This window comes from Pterocles gutturalis, unplaced genomic scaffold (genome assembly GCF_000699245.1).
Source record: "Pterocles gutturalis isolate BGI_N339 unplaced genomic scaffold, ASM69924v1 scaffold51700, whole genome shotgun sequence".
Lineage (NCBI taxonomy): Eukaryota > Metazoa > Chordata > Aves > Pterocliformes > Pteroclidae > Pterocles > Pterocles gutturalis.
Window position 1 is genome coordinate 33,967 of NW_010145341.1, and position 22,317 is coordinate 56,283.

General features: G+C 37.2%; 1 protein-coding gene across 1 annotated transcript in view; it reads right to left on the reverse strand.

Moving 5' to 3' along the window:
* FAM117B (family with sequence similarity 117, member B) overlaps positions 1-15,902 on the reverse strand; it is a 17,233-nt gene extending 1,331 nt beyond the window's left edge. Inside the window, exons 1-6 of the mRNA XM_010085331.1 lie at positions 15,759-15,902; positions 10,869-10,958; positions 10,238-10,351; positions 3,736-3,879; positions 2,443-2,668; positions 1,473-1,593 (exon numbers count right to left, since the gene is read on the reverse strand). Of these exons, the coding sequence (XP_010083633.1) occupies positions 1,473-1,593; positions 2,443-2,668; positions 3,736-3,879; positions 10,238-10,351; positions 10,869-10,958; positions 15,759-15,779 (716 nt within the window). The 5' untranslated portion in view covers positions 15,780-15,902. The remainder of the gene's footprint in view (positions 1-1,472; positions 1,594-2,442; positions 2,669-3,735; positions 3,880-10,237; positions 10,352-10,868; positions 10,959-15,758) is intronic.
* Positions 15,903-22,317: the final 6,415 nt, after the last annotated feature.

Here is a 22,317-nt window from a genome sequence, read left to right on the forward strand (position 1 = left end):
ACCCTGCAATATAAATCTATAAGCTAGTCTAACTCTACTTTAAGACAAAACTATGGAAATCTGTTCCAAAGCCTCTCTTCCCTGCTGGAAAATAACTATTAGAAATTTATACTAATTTTTTCTTGTTGCCAGCATTGTCCTTTAGCCTATAACCTCCTTCTCTATTCCATGTATTTGTAAGGCAGCCATATGCACTTCTATCTTCACTATACTAGGCCAAGCAAGCCAAACTTTCATACGCTCTTGTACAAGATAATCTACTCTGAAAAGTAATTGTTCATAAAATAGGGTACATTTCCATGTTAGCTGATTCTCCAAGTGTCCAGAAAATTCAGTTCCATTTATAAATTTTTTTCCTCAAATGAAAATCCTGTAAACTTCAAATAGAAATAATGTTAAACAAAGGTTGATCTTTAAATAGTCACACTCATGTATTCCACATACATGTGGAATGCAAGTACCAGATGTGAGAAAGAATTTTGCATGAGACTGCAGTGTCTAAGAACTGCCATAGCTAGGTAAAGACTTCCATAGAAGCCTGTTTCACTCTATAGCAGAACAGTCCTACAGTTACGCAGCAAGGACATCCAAAAAGAAATGCAAATGCAAGTCAAATCACAATACAATATGTTTTTGGAGCAAGTGAAGACTATCTAATCTGCTGGCAACGTAGCTTACACACTAAAATAGAGACAGGTAACTTCAGTTACTGTAACCCTTTCCACATTGCTATGGAGAGGTCACAGAGACCTCGCAAAATCCATTTGCAGAGATGAGAGATGGAAAGTTTAAGAAGTATAGCTGCCTTTTTATAATTACTACTCATACTACATGGCATTGTTGAGATAATATAGGCATAACCAAATTATTCTCCTTGAGTGATGAAATGAAATTTTCAACTATAGGTTAAGACTCTTACAACCAAGTGACATAAGGGTATAAAAACTGAACTGAAAATAATAAAACATAAAACCCTCAGAATATTCACAAATTACAGAAGTTGGCTTTTTCAGAATAACCCAAGCATCAAACAGTCAAATGCACTCCTCTGACACTACAAGTTTCACAGCTACACAGACGTAGCTGAAAACAATATGGTCGAGTCTGGATTACTGTATGTGCCTGTCAAGCTGTGACATATATTAGCTGATGCACCTGCATTACAGCTTATTACATCTCTCTGTACCTGCTTATTTTGAGTTTCTCCCCCACCATCTGCCAGGTAAGAGAGAGTCTCTGAAATTATGCTGGTTTTAAAAAAAGTCTCTCGAGATTTTTATTTTAACACAAAATCCTACCAATAAAATACATACATATGTAACAGTTTATAGGCACACAAAACAACAGAGATCAGGCTGTTAACACAGCTTTAGCAACTGGACTACTAATTTTGATCTGACACAAAAATCAGTAAACCAATGGGTAACTCTGAATGTTGAATGCTTTTTCTTACGTAGTAAGGATCAACTTACAAGTTTTCCTCAAAGACTTTCACCTTTTCACAGCCCTCTGGAGGTTCACGCTTGAACATGTAGCTGTTGTTGGGTTTTGGTGAGGTAGCATATTTTGGCAAGGGAGAATTATTCCCATTCTCTGCAGGAACAGAGCATCTCATTACTTAAATGTGTCACACTATAAAAAAAACCCAATAACTATCTTTAAATGCCCCCCAAATCGAAACCCACTTCATTACTAATGTTACAAAATTAATAAACATTTCTATTTGCCTCCAGGTCTTAATTTGCAAATAAGCTTTCTTATCTCAATCCCTTTCCTCCTTTCTATTTCTCCTTATACTTTTTGCAGGCTCCTCTGCAATGCCTGTTCATTCCTCGACACTTTCAGTCTGAAACTGCAAACCTGAATCTATGGTCCTGCATTGTCACCATCTAGTCAAAAGAGATGAGCAGAAGCCCTATTCCTTAAAAACCAAAACAGGTTTACATTGAATTATAAAATTCTCCTAGTATGCCTCAGAAGATTTCTGGTAAAAAAGAATACTTAAAAAACCCCGAACAGTTAAACTTTTATGGGAGCACGTATGGAAACACTGGAAGGCTTCCCATTTTTTCCAAGATCATAAAAAATAACTGACACCAGCAACAGGACTAGCCTACTTTGCTGTTCCACCTGTTGCTGCACACTCTTGCTTCTGCAACTGGCTTACAGTGCTTGAAGAATCTTATTATTTAAAAAAAACCCAACTTGTTTGGAAAGCACATTCCTCAGTCACATCTATCCAGCTTCAATTACAGACCACTAGATATATGAGCATATACAGTATTTGGAGCAATTTGGAAAAATCAGATCACTTAGGAAGAGAAAAATGTTCTACCATTTCTCCATGGACGTGGGAAACAAATCCCCTCTTTTACTAGGTGTTTACACACATAGCAACATGTTAAAGTTTAGCATTGTTGAGCTTCTAAAATTATACAGTACCTTTATCTCTGGAATCAACAAGAAGATCATCTGTAGAACATGGACTTTCTTCACTGCCTTCATTAGAGATTGTAAGAAATGAGGTTGGAGATATGGACTGGGAGCGGCTGCTGTTGTTACTACCCCTGTCTGCTCCACCAGGTGTTTGGGTATCAATGCTGCGAGTACTACTACTACGTTGAACCAACGGAGGTGGTGCACGGTGCCCATCTGGAATATCTTGAGGCTGTTAAAAATAAAAGGTATCAGATAGCTACTCTTGTCTGGTTAGCAATTTCTTTAAATCTAGTAATGCTGAGGAATTTTTAAGGTTTCATAAAACTATCTGAAGTAGAAAATTTTATTCATTACACAAGACTTCAGCAGAAAATAAAGTAAGTCCGGTTCAGAAACTAAGGACAACAGTTTTCAAGATTTCACTAAATCACAGAATTGATGAGGTTGGAAGGGACCTTGTGAGATGATCTAGTTCCACACCTCTGCTCAAGCAGAGTCAGCTGGAGCAGTCTGTCCAGGACTGTGTCAAGTTTTGAATCCACTCACAGACAGTGATTCCACAACCTCTCTGGGCAACTTGCTCCAGTTTTGAGCACCCTCACACATTTAAAACTAAGGGGGGGAGGGAAGGGGAAAGAAGGTGTTTTTCTTATGGTCAGATTGAATTCAGCGGTTTTTAAATTTATGCCCACCACCTCTTGTCCTGTTATTGGGCACTACTGAGAAGAGTTTGGCTCCCTCCTCTTCATTCCTGCACATCAGATATTTATACACACTGATAAGATCCCCCTGAGCTTTCGCTTCTCAAGGCTGAACACTCCCAGCTCTCTCAGCCTCTCCTCATATGAATGATGTTCCAGTCCCTTAATTGTCTTCGTGGCCTGCATTGCTGATATTTTTTACTAAATTTACCTCTAAAAAATGAAAGCTAAAAATGGGCAAGTTGTGCTTCAGCTGGGATTGGGACAGTTCATCATGGGCAAAGAGAAGAAAAAGTTACTACAAAAACTCTCAAAACCAGCCTTTTGCCTTTCCCCCTGTTTTACTGAGATTTCTTACTTTAATGGAAAGCCAATTACATCACAGTAATCACAGAGAAAAAGGTTCAGATTCAAGTTTTAACTCTTTCCTTCTTTTTTCTTTCCAAGAGACTTTTCAACTACCTTTATTAAAGAAAGTAAAATTAATTCCAGACAAATTTAATTCAAGAACTATGCAAAATAAAGCTTATGACTTAAAAACCTCAAAGCAGAACCAAAGTAATTATAGAAAGCAATCATGGTGGCAGATACATACAACAAGCTGTTCCTCTTTGTCTCCCGTCTCCTTAATTATTATCTCAATCTCCTGATTCAGTCCTTCTACACTGTTTCGGAATCGTGATCCTGTTGATTTGGTAATAGGTATCACAGGAACAAGAGCACTCTTTGGGATGGGAGCCTGAAGAACGAGAGACAGTGAGAAAGCAATGTAGATTTACTTACAGAACAGTTACTATTTCTACTCAAAAGTGAACCTTCAAACAGAACACATCTACACCTCAATATCAAGGATTTACACATAACTATAGTGATTGTGTTAAAATGGATGTCTTAAATGAAGACACACACATCCTGAATTTTTTTTAAAATCTATTTTTTATCAGGAAAAGCTTTCAACAACCTAGTCTCAAAACTCCCCTTAATATGGTCTGTATCAAGCTCAACATTGATTAACAAGTGAAAATTTAACAGTAAGCATTTAAATGTAAGTAATTTTGAAGCCTTTAAGATATATTCACATTCCTTCTGAAGTGAGCTGTACCACAATTTCACTTCCTTCACTGTTGGATTTACCACTTGTAATTTCATTAAAACTGTATTTTTATGGAAGTCTGCTGTCTCCTACAGTAACATGAAAATTATTACACAAATGCAAGATTGCACTATGCTAGAAATAAAGACCAACATAGTAACTGTATTAAGCCAGAATAAAAGGCTGACAAAACAATTTAGGAAGATTTCCACAGAAATAATAAAATCCCAAAACCAAATGTTAATACATAGTTGCTTCAGAATTAAGATTAACATTTTAAAAACCCAGTGTTTCAAAGTATGCATGAAAACTCTGTTCTCAGAAAACATGTTACTGAAGTTTTCCAAAGTACACCACAACTTCTTGAGATTTCCCATCCTTCATTAGCATCCTTCCCGTTAAAAAAATAATGCTATCAGAACATTAGAAGATTCTGCCCTAAACTTCAACACAGACTCTTGGTGACTAGGCAGGGCACTATTACAGATAACTGAATGCTTCCTGCAAACATTTAGTTCAACTCAAAGAACAGCATGACAAAGTCACAATAGAATTTCTGTATGAAGTTTCTAGACTCTATGGTTTTAGTGTGCTATGACTGAAAACATCTCCCTTACTGATTCAAGGACAGTAGCATTCTCACTTGGTCTTCAAAGCGGTTTGTGGTTCTTTTCGATTTTTCTAAGTAATAACACTGCGCAAGGGCAGACACCAAAGCATTGCAACTTCGCATGCAAATTCTCAAAAAACAAGCAAAATTTGTCCAGCAGAAAAACTACCTTAGAAAAACTAATGTAAACAAGAGAATTCTAAGTGCAGATCGTAATGCAGACTTCTTCTCACAATCACAAATCTCTAAGTCAGCAAAACTTGCTTTACAAAAACATTAGGATAGCTATAAAAAAAAAAGAGACTCCTACAAGGACTACAAAAGCTTCTGCTCAGGAAATGCTTGTGACTCTGTTTATGTCAACAAAAACGAAACATTCTCATAATGGCCAAACTTGGAAAGACTTTCGAAAGTCTTGCCTTAAGATGAAAAAGAGAAAACAGAAATCACTGGAGAAGAGCACAAAAAAGTCTGAGAAAGCAACCCTGCTAATTCTGTTCCAAACAAGGCTTGGACGAACAATCCAGTAAACTAATACAGGTCAATACCCAGTCACAATATGGGCATATCAGCACAAATTTAGGCACTAATAAAGACTGTTTATGCACCCGTTTATTAAATATACACATTCTTAGGACAAACTGAACTTGCTAAAAAGTAGCAGAACACAAGTATGCTTGTCTAAGATTCCAGCAGCCATTAGCCAAATGTGGGCATTCTCTGCCTTTTAAATATGATTGCCTACCATAGAAATTCTTAGAATCATAGTACTATGTGAAGTGGTAAAAGTAGAAAAGCACAAGTTATAGAATCATAGAATGGTTTGGGTTGGAAGGGACCATAAAGTTCATCAAGTTCCAACCCCCCTGCCATGGGCAGGGACACCCTCCACTAGCCCAGGTTGCTCAAAGCCTCATCCAGCCTGGCCTTGAACACCTCCAGTGATGGGGCATCCACAGCTTCCCTGGGCAACCTGTGCCAGTGCCTCACCACCCTCACAGTAAAAATTTCTTCCTAATATCTGATCTAAATCTACCCTCTTTCAGCTTAACAGTTGCTCCAATAGAGTTCATTAGCATTCAATACAGCATGTTTCACTTCCAACAGAAATACTATTCTGTACTTGACTGAGGATGACTTATTAACCTGGAATGCTGGAGGGTAGAAAGGGAAGGAGGTACCGTTACAGGGGTGGAACAACCAGCCTCAAGACAAGAAACTCTGTATTACAAATACTGCCTTCACAGAGATCTGCATGGAGCCGGCCCCTGACATACAGGAACAGGCTACTAACCTCTGACTACTTATTGCATATTTGGGAACACACAAAATGAAGCAAGGTGCCAAACACAGGAAAATAATTACAGCACTCACATAACAACACACTGTTAGGGAGTTTTGGTGTGGGACAGTTAGCGTCCTGAAACTTACAGGTATGACAAACTCATGAGATATAAAATATGGGTGATTCTAAATCTAAATTGCTCATAGACATTTTAGAAAAATACTCTAAGCTTTTCCAATTTTTTAACAAGCTATAGTATTTTAAGTAGAATCCAAGGTGTTTTGATGCTTTCTGATATTAACATCAAACCATTTCAAGGTTACATCATGGTAATTCCACTCTAAGAATGAAATGTTGTACCTCCGTAAGGTGGTAAGAGTGACACAAAAAAACCTCACTGCAAACTGCATGCAATTGGTCTCAGTATTACTGGCTGCTTAGGATCAATCGATTGGCAAGACATCAAGGACGCATGCTTCCCAGGAAAGTGAAAGGAAGTGGCTTGACGGTTCCTAGCATCAAGTGGCAGCATAACATCAGACAAGTGCACTGAGGAAAAAAGATTATTTTGAAAGACCTAACCCATTTATTCTTCTGTCAAGCTTCAGCTCTGGCCTCAATTATAGTTTCTCTATTACATTAACACTGAGAATAAAGGAAGATCCCACTGGTTTGACTCCTGTTTGCGGATTTAGTACCATGCAATTAATTCAAATACAACATTCTCAGAAGCATCTTGAGGTGACCTGAGGAGGTTATGACCTTTCTGCAAACCCCTCTTCTTGTCAAGAGAGACAGAATGGAATATTTCTGGCATCATGAAAAAAAACCAAACAAAAAACATTCAATTGCTTTGGAAAAAAACATAGTCAGCAGCAAGGACTTCATCAAGTTCCTCACCAACTATTTCCTGATTCTGAGTAGAGAGGCAGAAATAGCTAACAAGCTTATTCCATAGAGACTGTGTGGATGTTTTTCTTCAAACCAAAATCATGTAAGAAAGGAGCACAACTAAATAATCATTTGGAAGCTTAGGTGGTAAAAAACGGTAAAAATTTTGGTAGAAGTCAAGATTTGTGGCAAAGTTTAAGTGTTTATTAGTAGGGAAGAAAAGAGGAAATAAATCCACTGGAATTGCTTCTTTTAGTTTTAACTAGAAGAGTAAGCCATTTCCAAAATGTTAAACAGTTAACCTGGTCTCTGTGAAGTGATTATCAGGGCAATCTCCTACCACATTTTCTCAGCCTTGTCAGGAATCCAACTCCTTCAGCTCAGAAATCCTTGTATGACCCTCTAGAGTCAACAACTGCAAGTTTCTTTCAGCTGGAAATGTAAAAAAATTTCTAAATATTCTAATCACCAACTGCAAGTGTTTCCACACAGTCCTTCCCACAAATACTGAAGGAACTGACCTGCTTCCAGAAATTCTAGTTTAGCAGTTCCCTAGAAAGGAATGAGAAAGCCTAGGAACTTTGCCCTTGATGCCTACAGTTACAGATTTTCCACTCTGACTTGGAAAGTAGCCTCTAAATGTCATTAATCTAAACCCTTCACTAACTCTTTTTGAAGCCTTCTGTAACTTCCCCCCCCCTCGCAAGTAGCTCAACACAGATGGCACAAAATTTACCAACAAAAACAATGGTTTGTTTTGTAACACAATGCTGGAAAAGCTGCTTTGCCTCAGTTTGTATTTTATAGTCCGTTTCACAAGCCCAAAACCTAATTATCTGTTGTGCAATATTTTATTCACGTACTCTAAAATTTGGCAGAACGTAAAAGACCTCATGAAATTTTGCTTCTTGTATGGAGCATAATAAAGTAACTATGATGCAAAAGAATACTTATACATAATGTGTGTGTGTGTGGGGGCATTTTTCAGACTAGTTGCATCACTGTTCATTTTCAAAATTAAAAAGCACTAAGATTATCTACGTTAAAGTGACAATAGCTCAGCATTCAGAAACCTACAGGTTTGCAGAATACCAAGCCAAACCTGCTAGACTGCAAGTGATTCTCCAGTGTACTGAAGGGCCTATACCAAAAGTTCCTCAGTACACTTTTTCTGGTTGAAATGCCTCAATTGCCTACAAATACAAAACAAATCTTCTAACAGGTTCTACAGATTTGGATAAAATACCTGCACCAAGTATTTTGACCTGTCTTTTTTTTTTTTTTTTTTTTTTTTATTGTTCCCCAAAATTTTTAAAAAATTTTCCCTTTTTTTTTTTTTTTTTTTTTTTTTTTTAATGTGTCTCAACAATTTTCATAAACTTTCTCAAAAACCCCTAGAAAGGGATTGGGTCATTTATTTGTCCTTCTTTCATCATTTTGGACTATTCTGACTTCAGCTACAGCAGTCGCAAAGATTAGCAGCATGCTACACTGCACCAGTAAAGCAAATCAAAATGTGGGACTTAGTACTAGACAACCTACTTCAAATCCAAACTATTCTGCTATACAGACGAGGAGAAGGAAATAGTTTCTGTTTTGATATTTAAAGAGTTTGAAGAAGTAATTCCTAAACTGTTATCCTAAATACAATACTTCTAGTAGCACAATACTTCACACTAATAACAAACTGAATTCAAGAGACACTTATGTTCTGAAAATTCATGAATTCTAATTAAATTAACTACAGCAGGGATAAATAAGGGTCTGAGACAAAAGATGCTACTGATTGCTATACAAAGGAGGAGTTAGGAAGAACAGGGCAGGAGAAATGCAAACCCCTATTATACTTCAAGACTAGAAATAAGAAAGTAGAACAGATTCACTCAGACACCTGACTTCCATCTATGAAAGAACCTGGCTGCTCAGGACCGTACATATGGTTCTCCCTTTTATTTTTTATTTCATCGTTTGTCAGAATAGGCAAGTACCTGTAGAGTAGGACACAGGCTGATGTCAGAACAGCTTCCCTCCCTGGCCTAATTTATTTTCAAAAGGAGCAACAACAGAAAGAAAACAGTCTTCATTGACTGATATCAGAGTACAATATTTATTAGAGCAATGCTAACTGCACTTCAGGAGTAATTCAGAATATGATTAGATTTGCGGACAAGCTTCACAGCTGAGTAGTTTCTCAATTCACAAGACTGGCAGTTCCACAGTCAGTGGAACCTCCGACTACATTGACGTTCAAGGCTATTGCAAGAGATTTGTTCTTTTTGTAACTGTTCAAAAAATTTGTGTGTAGATAATAAATATACATTCATGAGATATCAGTAGGGGGAAAAAAGTTTTCTTCTGAAAAAATGACCAAACTTTCCTATTGGTTTTCTTAAAGTTACTCAAGCAAAACAGACTTGAAAAAGGATCTGTGTGTCTAAAAGCCTGTAATTTTTTTTCACTTGCTATCAATTGAGCTAAAAATATTACCTCTCAGTGAACCTGACCTCATTAACAGTCTTGAGATAAAAGTAAAACTGCACCCAGAACATGTAGTGGCCTAACCATCACAATTTTGAAAGTGATTGCTACTTAAAGTCTTGAGGCATGATAAATGTCAGGAAAAAAAATATGATCTTACAAAGGCTGAATGAAGCCATCAAAAGTATAAACATTTTTAACAGAGTACATAAAAATCCCATTGAACAGCCTTTTGTCAGGCTACACCAGTTCATCATAGGATTAGACATGTGCTACTGTCAAGACACCAAATGTGAACAGCAAAAACTACAATTTTATTTTGAGTGTATAATTTTGCCACCAGTTAGAACCATCCATATTCTACATGCAAATTCATCCTTGTTACAGCAATGCATGATGAAAAAGATAAATTTAATCTAAAACTGTAGATTATCTGTCATTCTTTTGTAGAGTCTGCAGAACACACTTTAAGAGTCTTGCTTTAAGGAAGGATCTAACTATCTGAAATTCTTTGAAAGGGGGAGTTGAAAGCCAACTCAGCCAAGTAACAAAAAGATCTGGGACCCCATACACATGAGGAAGTCAAAGGAAACAGATCTACTTAATATAATTCACCTATAGCTACAACATATTTAGCAATACGTCGTATTTCTAAGTTCCCTTTAACACAAACCACATCCCTGAAAGGAGTTAAAAAAAGTATTACCTACCCAATATGTCCAAAAAGCACACAGCCTTACCTGACTGTGGTTAATGGCTGCATGGTTACCATGAAATGGAGACTGTCTTTCTTTATCACGATGATGCCTACTGCTGTGTTTGCTTCTCTGCAATTGTTGACGCAATTTTGCAATCTAATAAAGGAAAAATTCACATCAGATTTCAACAGATATATTCAGGTACACACACAGTTTCATCAATTCATTCCATCACTTAGTTAAAATTCTTTACTACCACAACATTCATAATTATTGTCAGCATTAAATTAGACTCAAGTTCTTGTAAACCTAACACGTTAGCTACCAGTCTGGCTGAAGCCCAGAAGATACCGCTGGAGGTTTACTCAAAGAGCCTGAAATACATAAAGTTTGAAAGCAGTTTGGTCACTGCTGTGATTCCTCCTTCGATGAAGAACATCACCTGCATTTGACACTTTCTTTTCCACATATTCAGATTAAAAACTTTTAATAGTCCTGCATTATTATACGAAATCAATACCAAACGAACAGCTATTTCTTATTTTACCAACCTTACGATCTGTATAATAAAACAGAGCAGTACAATATTCATTCCTTCCTGAAAACTCATGGTAACAGTGCATACTAGTAAAAAAGATAATCCAAAATTATCTCAAATAATAGCATTTCTGACCTCCTTCAGTTGATCATTGCTGCCCCATGATGCTGAACGTTTGTGTGAGCTCTTCTTTTCTAAATATTCTTCAGCCCAGGCACTTTCTGTCTGCAACAAGAAGATTATAGGATTAATTAAAAAAAAAAAAAAAAAAAAGAGTTATTCCTACTTTCTGGCAGAATATTTTGAGACAAATTAGAAGAGAGAACAGTGCTAAGATTTGCTAGACTCAGAAATGCGAGTGAAAAGCAGTCACTGACTAGAAGTCTTTCTGACAAGCAAAGTACAAAAAAGTGAGTGAAACTATGCAATTTAAAAAAAACCCACAAAAAAACAACCTTCAGATCTACTCTAATACTGGAATGTGCTAGTTTCCCTTCCCAATTATTGAACATAAGGTGGTATTAACAGCCAGATGTACCACAAGCTGCCATAGAGCTCTGAAGAATCAGTACAACAGTGCTGAATTTGGGGGAGACATATTTCATTTCCTGCACAGATGCTGTCTTTGTTATTTCTGATGCTTTAGCAAGGGTGCCTTGGTGTAAACACTTTGAAAATCTGCACCAGTACAGCTGCAAAATCACGTTCTCGCTCAGAAGAATGAGGAAAAGGAACGCAACGCATATAAGCACACTACAGCTATTGCAAAGCAGAGAATTTAACACCTCAAAGGGCTTCAGGTTCATAGTTGTCTTAGGCCAAGCTGAAAGCAACACGGACAATACTAAGCTAGTTTCACTAAACCAACGAAGTCATTAACATTTAATAAAGAAACTTGCAAACATAGTACAGTAAAAAAGTTCTGAGAAATTAAAAGTATCATTAAGACAAACTATTTATTTAAATTAACAAAATGCACAGGCAAGCCTATGATAATACTGCACGCTTTATGGACAGTTTGTATTTCCACCTAACCATGTCCAAAATGGCCTTCAAAAGCAGTGAACTGCAAAGGTTCTGGGAAGAGGGATAACAACATCTACCAGGAATTTCCATGCAGTCACAAGAAATATACCTAATGAAGCAGGGGAAGGATTTCTGGAAGCAGCTTATGCTGCAAATTCTTTTAAATTCACTGTTGCCACAGCGCAGTTCTTAGCATACAGTGGCAATCTAGCTAACTCATCCTTGGAAGTCACTGATATCTCACTTTCTCCTACAAACAGGTACTTTCGATTGCCTCAAAGCTTGATATCTACAGTGCGCAACAGTTGTTCTTACATTTGAGACTAATAGCTTGCAAGTCACAAGCAGACCTTACTTACCCCATCTGTATTCACAACACAGAAACTCACAAAGCCTTCCATGATGTGGTATTAATCCCCATTTCGCACAGAAAATGGAGGTGTAACTCCAAACATAAAGGCTGTAATTCCTGTCAGCTTCAGTTAGATATAAGTTTCATATAAATGAAACCTCCACTATCAGTATTTTTTCTTCTTCATGATTCCAAATCAATAACTAGGACAAATCTGAATGATGAAGTTAGTAGGGTTGCTTTGAAATTCCTATTTCATAGCAAAATTAGAATCCATCAGAAACTATTTTTCTAGAAAAGCACTCACTTATCCTCATCATAAAATAGAATAATTGGTAATCCCCACTGCCAAGTACCAATCTTTGTCTAGTCAATTCTCAAGTGTCAATCTGGAGTCTCATCCTATCCTCTAGCTCCTGGAACAATAAGTTTTAGCCACTAATTCTAACTTCCCGACTCAGCACAACCGTTACACTTGCCTATAGGAATCTAATTAACACTGATCAGTCTTTGCATTTAATTTACATTCAAGACTTTGACTTAATATTCAAGACTTACTTCATAAATTAATATCTGATTTTGTTTTGTTGCTCATCCTCAAACCAAAGAGTTAGAAATATTTTTCTAGCAAGAGTAGGTATAATACATTATAGGAAACCTTTACATCAAGACAGAAATGCAATACTATTTTGTTTATAATACTTATTTTCAAGAAACACAAACCCAATAACCAATAAACGAAGAGGTATTTCTCTTTCTCTAGGTTCTTAAAGTACTACTACTTTCTTATTAGTTGTTACCACCCACAACATCCTTTCTAGAATCACAAAGAGAAAAAAGTTTAAGGCTAAATCTATCACAGATAGTAGAACACTTAAGAAAAAAAAGTCTTAAGAGGCAAAAACTTTACTTTGCAGTTCAAATGAATTATTCTTTAAGAATTAAAAAAACTGAAAGCAATTGTCTCATTTTAAGTTGTATTTTGACATAGTTGTATTTTAAACAACGACAGGCAAAGCCAAACAGGTTTGATTCAAAGGGAAAAAGACAAGATTACAAGCACCTGTTTTAGCAGCACTTAAAAGATATGTGCATGTATCAAGTCTAGCCAGACCCTCGGACACTCAATATTACAATTATTCATCATCCAACAAGCATTCTGCATGTACATACATTCAGTCTGGTTTTAAAGACAGGTTTCACCAAAACAATCAGTTGAAGGAGTAGTCTGACACAGACAGTCTCCGCATGACCTGGGATCTCTTTACACAGTAGACAGCTATGACCTATCGGCATCTCTATAAAGGCCTGCAAGCCAAAGCATGTCACTAAATGCTGTCTGTTCCCACTCTGCTTCCTGAATGACTCTCCTCCCTGTGCAATAAGCCTGCAGAATCAAAATACCCTTCTTAGTCAACTTGAAATTTTTTTATATCTTAATAGATTCAATTCCAGTTCCCTCACCTTTTGAAATCTGAACACATCTATTTCACATCAGATTTTGTGAAATCTGAAATGGGACACTGGAGCCAGAGTACCTTGTAAGCGAAAACTTCAGTGTTTCTGAAGATGTGGTGTTTGGATGAACAACACAAATGGAGAGCCTATGCTATCTTGGGAAACTAACTACTGTAAATCACATTTTAAATTTGTCCCTAGCTCAAATGCTTGCTCTCAAGCACACCAGAAAGATTAAAAGCAATGATGCCTCATCAATGTCATATCAACACAAGCTTTGGATGTACGGATGTACATCTGTATCCCAAAATTTCCTACTGGTTTGATAAATTTTAAATTAGGAAGTGCAAACAGATTATTCTATTTCCCTCAGCAGTATACTAACATCAATCACCACTAAATATACTTATTCTGCAGAAATATCCAATGCCCTTTACAGTCTTCCCATTAATCTTTGTAAACATGTTTCCTCTTAAATATGAAAGGCCCACTATCATAGCAGCTGGATGTGTCAGAATTGGAAGAAAAAACAAAAGAAAAATGCAAACCGAAAAGGATGATATCTAATCTAGCTGGAAAATACGCAGATTATAAAAACCCAACCATGACTCAGATTAAACCAAAACTAAGCTGAAAGAGATAAACTGAATATAGCAAATACTTTGGCAGTAGTACAGAACTATAATTATTTTGAAAAAAGTATTATCCTAAGAAATCAAATATGAACATAAATAGCTAATGCATCCACACTGGTTTACTTCTGCCTTTTAATGGTGCCTGTTAACAGCAATTCTTCATATTTCATACACCTTTCTTTATCCTCCTCCTCCTCTTACTGTGATTTGCTTACCTTTTTCACCCCATCTTCTAAAAACATTTTTCCAATTTATTTTCCTGCACAGAAACTTGTTCCTCAGCTCTCCTTTCTTCACCAGTTTGTATTTCTACCTTAGCCACCCAGTCATGTTCCCCTACAAAACACCTTTCTTTTTTACTGATCTGCTCTTTGACTTGCGGTCCTTTCTGCAAAATGATGTGGATCTCGAGAAAGCCACAAAGTAACAAGCAATGCTGCAGACATCATCTGCTCAACTTCCTACACATTTGAGGAGACAGCACACTGAAACCTAGCTGGCCATATTTTTGTTATTGATACCAGACTGAAAGCAGGTTCACACTCAAGTGTGGCCCACATGCTGTCAGCTTCTCTTCCAGCTGCATTTTGCTCATGTTCTTTGGTATTGGTGGAGACCTGTTGTGGAGACCATGCTCTAGAAATAAGGATTTAAAGTCTGATATGTTTGGATGTTTCTCTCACCATACAAGTTAGAGAAATCAACTGCCAGACTGCATCCACAGAAGGAGAAATGAAATACTGGGATATTTTACGGAAAAATCCAACTTGAAACACTTCTGCCTACAGTAGAATACTATGTTACAACAGCTTCCTTTAAGGGGGATGATAAAACAACTGTCATGATAAGCATATAACTCTTATAACGCCAGTTGCATTCGATTGTATGTTGGTTCTGTCTTTACAGGCGGCATAGGACTGAACCATCACAAGCTTGTGAAATTTTGTCAAGTTGAAGTTTATTGTCAAATCATGTACTTTTTAAATACTCTCCAGCTGAGCCAAGTTTGAACATCGTTCGTGGTTCAACGAGGCAGCTCTTCAATGGATATAATTCTACACTTGGTGCATAGATCCCGGGTGAACATTAAAGGCCTTTTACAATCAGAGGATGAACAGCCTATCACAAAAAAAGGCTACAATAACTTTTATACAGGCACTACAGAGCTTTTTTATTCTGTTTTAAGACAGACATATATATAAGGAGTCACTAAGTTCTCCTGTATAAACTTAAACTAAATAGTACTTAACATCCATGCAATCTAGCACTGCACACTATCAGAACAACGACAACACAGACGTGCAATACACTAGTGCTTTTCTGAGGCAAGAAGAAAGTGCAGCTCTTAACAGATACTACAGTTCACAGCCTTTTCTTAGAGAAGAATGCAAATAATTCACATACCTAATACCAAAGGTAGGATTCCTGCAATTTGAAAGTGAATAGAAACTTGCAAACAAGAAAGCTAAAGTGAATGTTTTCAAGGGAAAATCTTCTTACATTTGAATCCTGTGTTCATATTTAAATACTCTGAAGACAAAAAATGTGTCCTACCTGTGTGGCTTTGTCTCTCATACATGGAGCAGCTTGTCCATGATTATCACGAGGCCACTGTCCAGCAAGGTACGGAGCAGCGAGTGTATCCAATGAGGAAGTCCGGCGAATAATACTGGAAGGGCTTGATGAAGGCGGTCTTGATTTGTCAGCTAAAATAAGAACACTTGATTAGAAAGAAAGCAAGACAGAACTTAATTATTCCAATTGCCTACAAGAAATCATATCAAATCAGAACTACTATGTTATTAAGTATATAAGATACTTTAAATACAGGAATTAAGTTTGTTCTTCCAGGATCCATTCAGTTTTAATAAGCAGTGAAATGTGTTTTTATGGTTTCCTTTAAAACATCCTTAAGCCACAAATGTTGCACTGGTACTCACACACCACAATTTAGCCCCTCAAAGGTGCAACATTCATTGGATTCTTAAATGACGAAGGCTTGGGAGAAATAAAAATAGCTAAGCTTCCTCATACATAAAGGCTAACAAAGAAAATCTGTGATGAACTTTTTCAATTTAATGCTGAGCTTAGAGTACGTCTCACCAGCCCTTTACCTTTCACCTATGTTAATTCAAGGGCCACTATAAACTGACATGTTTTATTAACCACCCAGCATACAATATATGGCAGATTCATAGAGTTATGTTAGACACAAAGTCAACTTTGATAAGGTAATGATTTACATTTTACAAGATAATTAAGACATCTCCTCCCTTTACATCATACTTGGTAACTACATTAATATTTGCCTGACACTATATCACCTCTGCAACACCTCATTTTTAGTGTTTACATTGACATCGCTTTTCAGAACAATTTAGATACTAACAGGAACCCTTACTGAAAAAAAATTAAAGGTGTTCCTGTTAACAAGCACAGAAAGTAACATAAAAAGGAAGAATATGGTTAAAACCAAAAATTTGCATCGATCCCATCTGTCAACGATATCTTAAAGTGGCAGTAAAAGCCTACGCTGCAAGCTAGTAAGTGCAGACACTGTGAAGAAAGGTTCCTCAAAATAGTAATTGAGGTTTGTTAAATAAACAGACCAACAAGCAGGAAAGACCAAGGGTTTAGATATACATATATGCTCACACATTACTTGTTACTAGCTACTCTAGACATAAAATGCAAATCCAGAGATCACAATGATCTACGCTTACTATAAATTAATCTACTCCCCATAGAATTATGCCCAAAAGAATTGTGTATTAATCTTACCTCTAGTGAATACAAAGGCCTAAAACACAGCAAAAAACATACAGAGATCAGACAGAAGCTTTACAAGGGCATTGGAAAAACTCAGTCAACATGTCCTTCCTGACTGTTCCTTAGAATGAATTCTGCACTGGAAGTATAAATAACATGGCAAGTTGTATGCCACATAAACTCATTTATGGGCAAAAGAAGTTTGCCTGATTAGTGTCTCACTGCTAGTCAGAGAACAAAAACACTGCCATCGGAAGTCCAGAATCCAATTTCTAAGCTGTTTCAATCTACTAAAGATACATAAGTATTAATAAAACTTGTTAGGTATAGATTTCAGGGGTGTGGACAACACCTTAGTCTCACAGAACACCAGCCTTTCAAATCTAAGTCTAGTGACATTCTATACTAAATATCCTCTTGCAAATTTTGCATTAGAAATGTACATATTAGAAGTGTGGAAAATATTTCAATTAATTTCTAACAAAAAAATTATTAGCACTATAATCAGCCACATTCACATAAAGCAGTCCAGAAACCTCACCTGGTCTATTATTTCCACTAGTACCAACAACAGTAAAACCTTCTACTCAGCTCACAGTAGATCTGTTCTCAGGAAGTAGCAGCAAAGCTCAATTTTGGAGTCACTATGCATTAAGACCCCTGAATCAAAGACATTCTCTGACTACTACTACCACCATACAGTACACTGAAGGGTCTGTTTGTATCAGAAGACTTCAAAACAATTCCCTTTGTCTGTACAATGGGAAAATGCGGCATGCTAATGCAACATGCCATTTCCTAAAAATTACACTTGCTTCCAAAGTTACAAACACGTTATTTGTCTTAGAAATAGCTGCCATATTCTCCCTAATTATTTTATTCTGATTTATTGTTCTTCCTCTTCAAGAAGCTTCTCTCTTTTTACCAAGGGGAAACAAAAAGGATGTGAAAAAAAAATTAAAAATCAGGAAGTGTATGTAGTCAGTCACATCATCTGCAATGCCACTGCAGCAGACAGCTTCAAAGCTGAAGCAGCAGAAACTATTACCCTCTCCCCTCCCCACAAATAATATTTTGCTGGGCAAACAGAGAACGAAAACTGAAGAGCCCGTTTACTATTTAAGTTCAAGGGAAGCTGCTCATTTCAAGGCCCAAAGTCTAAAAGTACTCTCTTCTCCTCTGATTCAAAAATTCCTTCAAGGAATTCTGTTTTTAAATTACTTTTATTTAGATGGGACAAGGATGTTTGGATATGTTTTTACTTATTTTTCCACCTTCACAACCTGTCTTAATACAAATTGCCAAAGTCTACTACACAACTCCTCTTGCTGTTTCAAAACACTTCAACAGGAACATAGACAGTGTTTTCATTGCGCTTTCCTCCACAATACTTGAAGCAAGTGTTCAGCTGCTATTTTTCCTTGATGTGACCTACATAACAAGAGATCTGCCTCCACAGAGATAACATTTACAACAGCTGTGGCTGATGAAAAACAATGGAGCTGTTTCATCAAATAGACGCTTCTTAAATATTAGATCTGTTTTAATTGGCCTGATTATCTCTTTAAACCAATATTTGTGATAAATATCAACCCTCCTATCCATCCACCACTACTCTAAATCTATTTAGAAACAAAGTCTTTCTGCAATCTGGCTTCAAACAAGCAAAATAGTAGTACAAAACATAAACAGAACATACACAATACAAATCAACAAAGCCCATAATGTGGGAAAATAACAAGTTATCATGTCTTCACACATCACTGCAGTACAACTGCCCGACTGAAGCTGCTACAGGTAAACTGGCACCACACACATCTACTGCAACTGTGAAGTCAGGCACCTCCGAAGGCAGTTTAAGCTAAGGTAGCCTAACAGCGTGACTGAAGAGCAAAATTGAACAAATATAGACACTTACCAGCAACTAACTGAAAGGAAGAAAAGAGAGCACTGACTTGGGGGAGGGGTGGGTCTTAACAAAAAAGTCCTACAAGTACAATTACACCAGAAGAGGGAAATTACAGTGCGAGAACACATATCTTCAAATTGGATGACTCATGGGAGAAAATTGCTATATATAAAATAAAGGACGGAAAAAGAGAGGGAAGGTCTTACACATAAGAAAGTCCTAAGAGATAAAACACTCTTAAAATTCATCTTTCCATTTTTCAGGAAAAGTTCAGAACTGTCGTTAGAACTGCAAAATAAGGATTACTGCTGAAGTGTACCTTAAAGATTGATCTTACAGTCCTGTTGATATCTTTCTATGCATTTGAAATGAAAGTTTTGAGAAAGGAAAATAAAAACTCCATAGAAACACCTTCTAACAGACACCATGACAAAACAAAACTAGCAAGCAGCAGGAAGAGCCACTGGAGAATCTTAGGACACCATTAACCTCACAAAATTCCCTGAGTTGTAATGGAAGCTTTTTATACAGGTAGGCTACCCAAAAGAAGTGAGAGTGAGTGAGACCCAACCAGCTTCTCTGGCATCTAAGCTGACTTTTTTGTTCTGTTCTGGTCAGCCTTTTCCTCAGAAAGGACATTCACAGGTTCTCTCCCATGCACAGCTGCCTTTTCCCAAAAACTCACACCAAAAACACAACTGATCTCAGGGGCTTCACCTACTTTTTATGTTTCAATTACAGTATTCAACAGCCTCAGACAGTATTAAGAACAGCACAGCTGTGTATATTCCCTTTGAAAGACAATCTTGACTATTATCCTCACATAAATGTAAAATAACTACCCACACTTTTGTTTCCAGAAAATCAAAATGATCCCTTGGTAAGAGAATAACTGAATTAATGTCTCCAGAACGAGATTGCAGGACAGACCTCGCAGTGTGGAAATGAGGCCACATCAGTGATGGGAAGGACTAAGCACATTACCACGGAAGTAGAAGCTGAAGTGGGTGAAATAAGTGCTAGAGACTGCAGGGACGGAAAGTAAAAGATTAAAACTGGGTAGTAGGAAGATGTAGGCTCTTGGTCGTATTTAGGAAGGAAGTGCCAAGAAAAGCACAAAATTTGAAAATTACACCATGGAATCTTCAGTTTGCAATTATCCCATCACCAACAGAAAATTCAGTTAAGTATTTACAACATTTAGTTGCAACTCAGTTCAGGAAAAAAAAAAAACACACCATCCGCCCCCCCCAAAAAAAACCAAAACAAAACAAGGACTAAAAAAAAAAAAAAATCCAAAAAAAGAAAAGAAGCTACTAAATCACATTTGTAAATTCACAAGTTGGGCTTCTCAAGTGTTAGGCAGGTTGATGAAAACTATGTTCAAAACTATTCAACTGCTTCACATAAAACATGAAGTTGAGTTTAAAGTATACACTTTACAGAAACAGCATTGAAGTTCAAAAGAAGCTATAATTTGTCTAACCTCAAGGTTTGTTTTAATCTAAAAAAAAATAAAATAAAGCAGCTGTAGGAATGAACAAAGGCCACCATCAACCGAAAACAACAAACAGGAAAACCCAAGTTATTCTGCAGTAGATTCTGACTGAAACCCTGAACTGCCCACATGGCTTTACAACTGTAGCCTCATTAGCAAAAATAAGTTCCACTTCCACGTTCTCCTGGTTTCTAGATGAAGAAAAAATTGAAGATAACTCAGTCTCTATCAAGCACTGGACTACAGAATACAAATCGTAAGCTCTATTAAACAGGCTTAATTTGTATTTTCGTCCAATACAAGTACTGTTCAGAAATTTAAACACATAGAGGCAATTAAGTGGACACTACTCTTCTGTTTTCACACATCTTGTCAAAAGCTAGTGGAGTCATCTTAACACAGCAAAGTGATCAAATGATGTGTTTCCTTCTGTATGCTAATTCTTAGGTCCAGTAAAGAAGTTAGCATGGTTTCAACAGGCTTCTATGCAATGATCTGAAGACAGTGAAATTTTTCCACCCTACGTGGTCTGACGCATGCCTTTACAAACAGCTTTTGAACCTGGATCTCAAGGCTAGCCATCCTGTTCCTCACTCTCCAGGCCAGGAGATTGCATCTAGGGCAAGAGTTTCTATAAAGTTCACCGGAAGATGAGATTTTGTCATGTGTATAAAGTCTTCCAGATTACTGATTAACAAGAACCTCAAATGAAGATGACATTCTTCAATCCAAAGGCTCAGAATATAACCTTAAAGAAACCACGTTACTCTTATCTGGAAAGCTGAAAATCTAATTCAGAACCTAAACACCTTTGGGGCATTGCTCTCTTACACTGCAGACAAGCAGGCATACGGTAATCTTGAAGAAATATGTCTGAATTAAAAAAAAAAAAAAAAAAGAAAAATAAAGTCACACGGACATTAGCTTAAGTACTGCACCAATTGGCTATGACTGTTTAATTTGGCAGCATCATTCCTCAAGAGCCAGGATAGAAAAAAAGAAAAAACCCAATATGGTACTCTGGTTATAATCATTATTTTAGAAAGGGGAAAAACAACATCAGGAGAAGCGTAAGTGTTAAAGGGAATCGAGTTGGTCCTAGATTTCTGCATATACAGGTCTGTATATTAGTCAACTTTATTGTTTAGATTACCACATGCAATCTCGTGAAAAAGAATAGCTGTGACTTTTGAGATACCAAAGCTTATGGATTTTTCCAGATTTGAGGGCATTAACACAAAGCCTCATTCATGCATTTTTGAGTAAACTTTTATCCCAAGAAGAACAAGAACTTACATATCTAAGCCTCTATCATCCTCAACCAGATGCCACATATTGCTTAAATTTCAGCATCCCCAGTAAATACGTTTTAATTATTCAAAAACATTAAAAAGTGGTTTGCTACAAAATGCATGCCATTCCTATACTATTTTCTATCTTTGCTGGAGCACAGGCTTACCATCACTCTCAAGTTCACACATCCTTCTGCAGGGTTCATGTTGAAAGTAACTACTAAGAGAGGTAGTGAACACCTTTTTCCTATGTCTATGCGCAATGCCTACAGCGCTAGCTAGTTTTCTAATCACAAGCTTGCGGACACTGCTTGGATCAAAAACACATGCCATCTGGCACGAGCTGCACAAGAAAGGGCAGAAGACGGGAAGGCTTCGCAACAGCCCCCAAACACCAAACTCACCTCAAGCTTGTACCTAAGCACCCTAACCACATCTCCTACACCACTGACTCTCTCTCACCAGAAAACCTTTGTCAGTGCTTGCAGAAGCGCTACAGGAGTGGCTGCAATTCCCCACATGGCACGCTGGGCTTTCTCTGCCCCTCTCCTAAACGCCAGGAAGCAACAGAGCAACAACAAAAGCAACAAGCCCGTCACCACACAGACGCTCCATAAGCGCTGCCGCCCGCCGGAGGAGGACCAG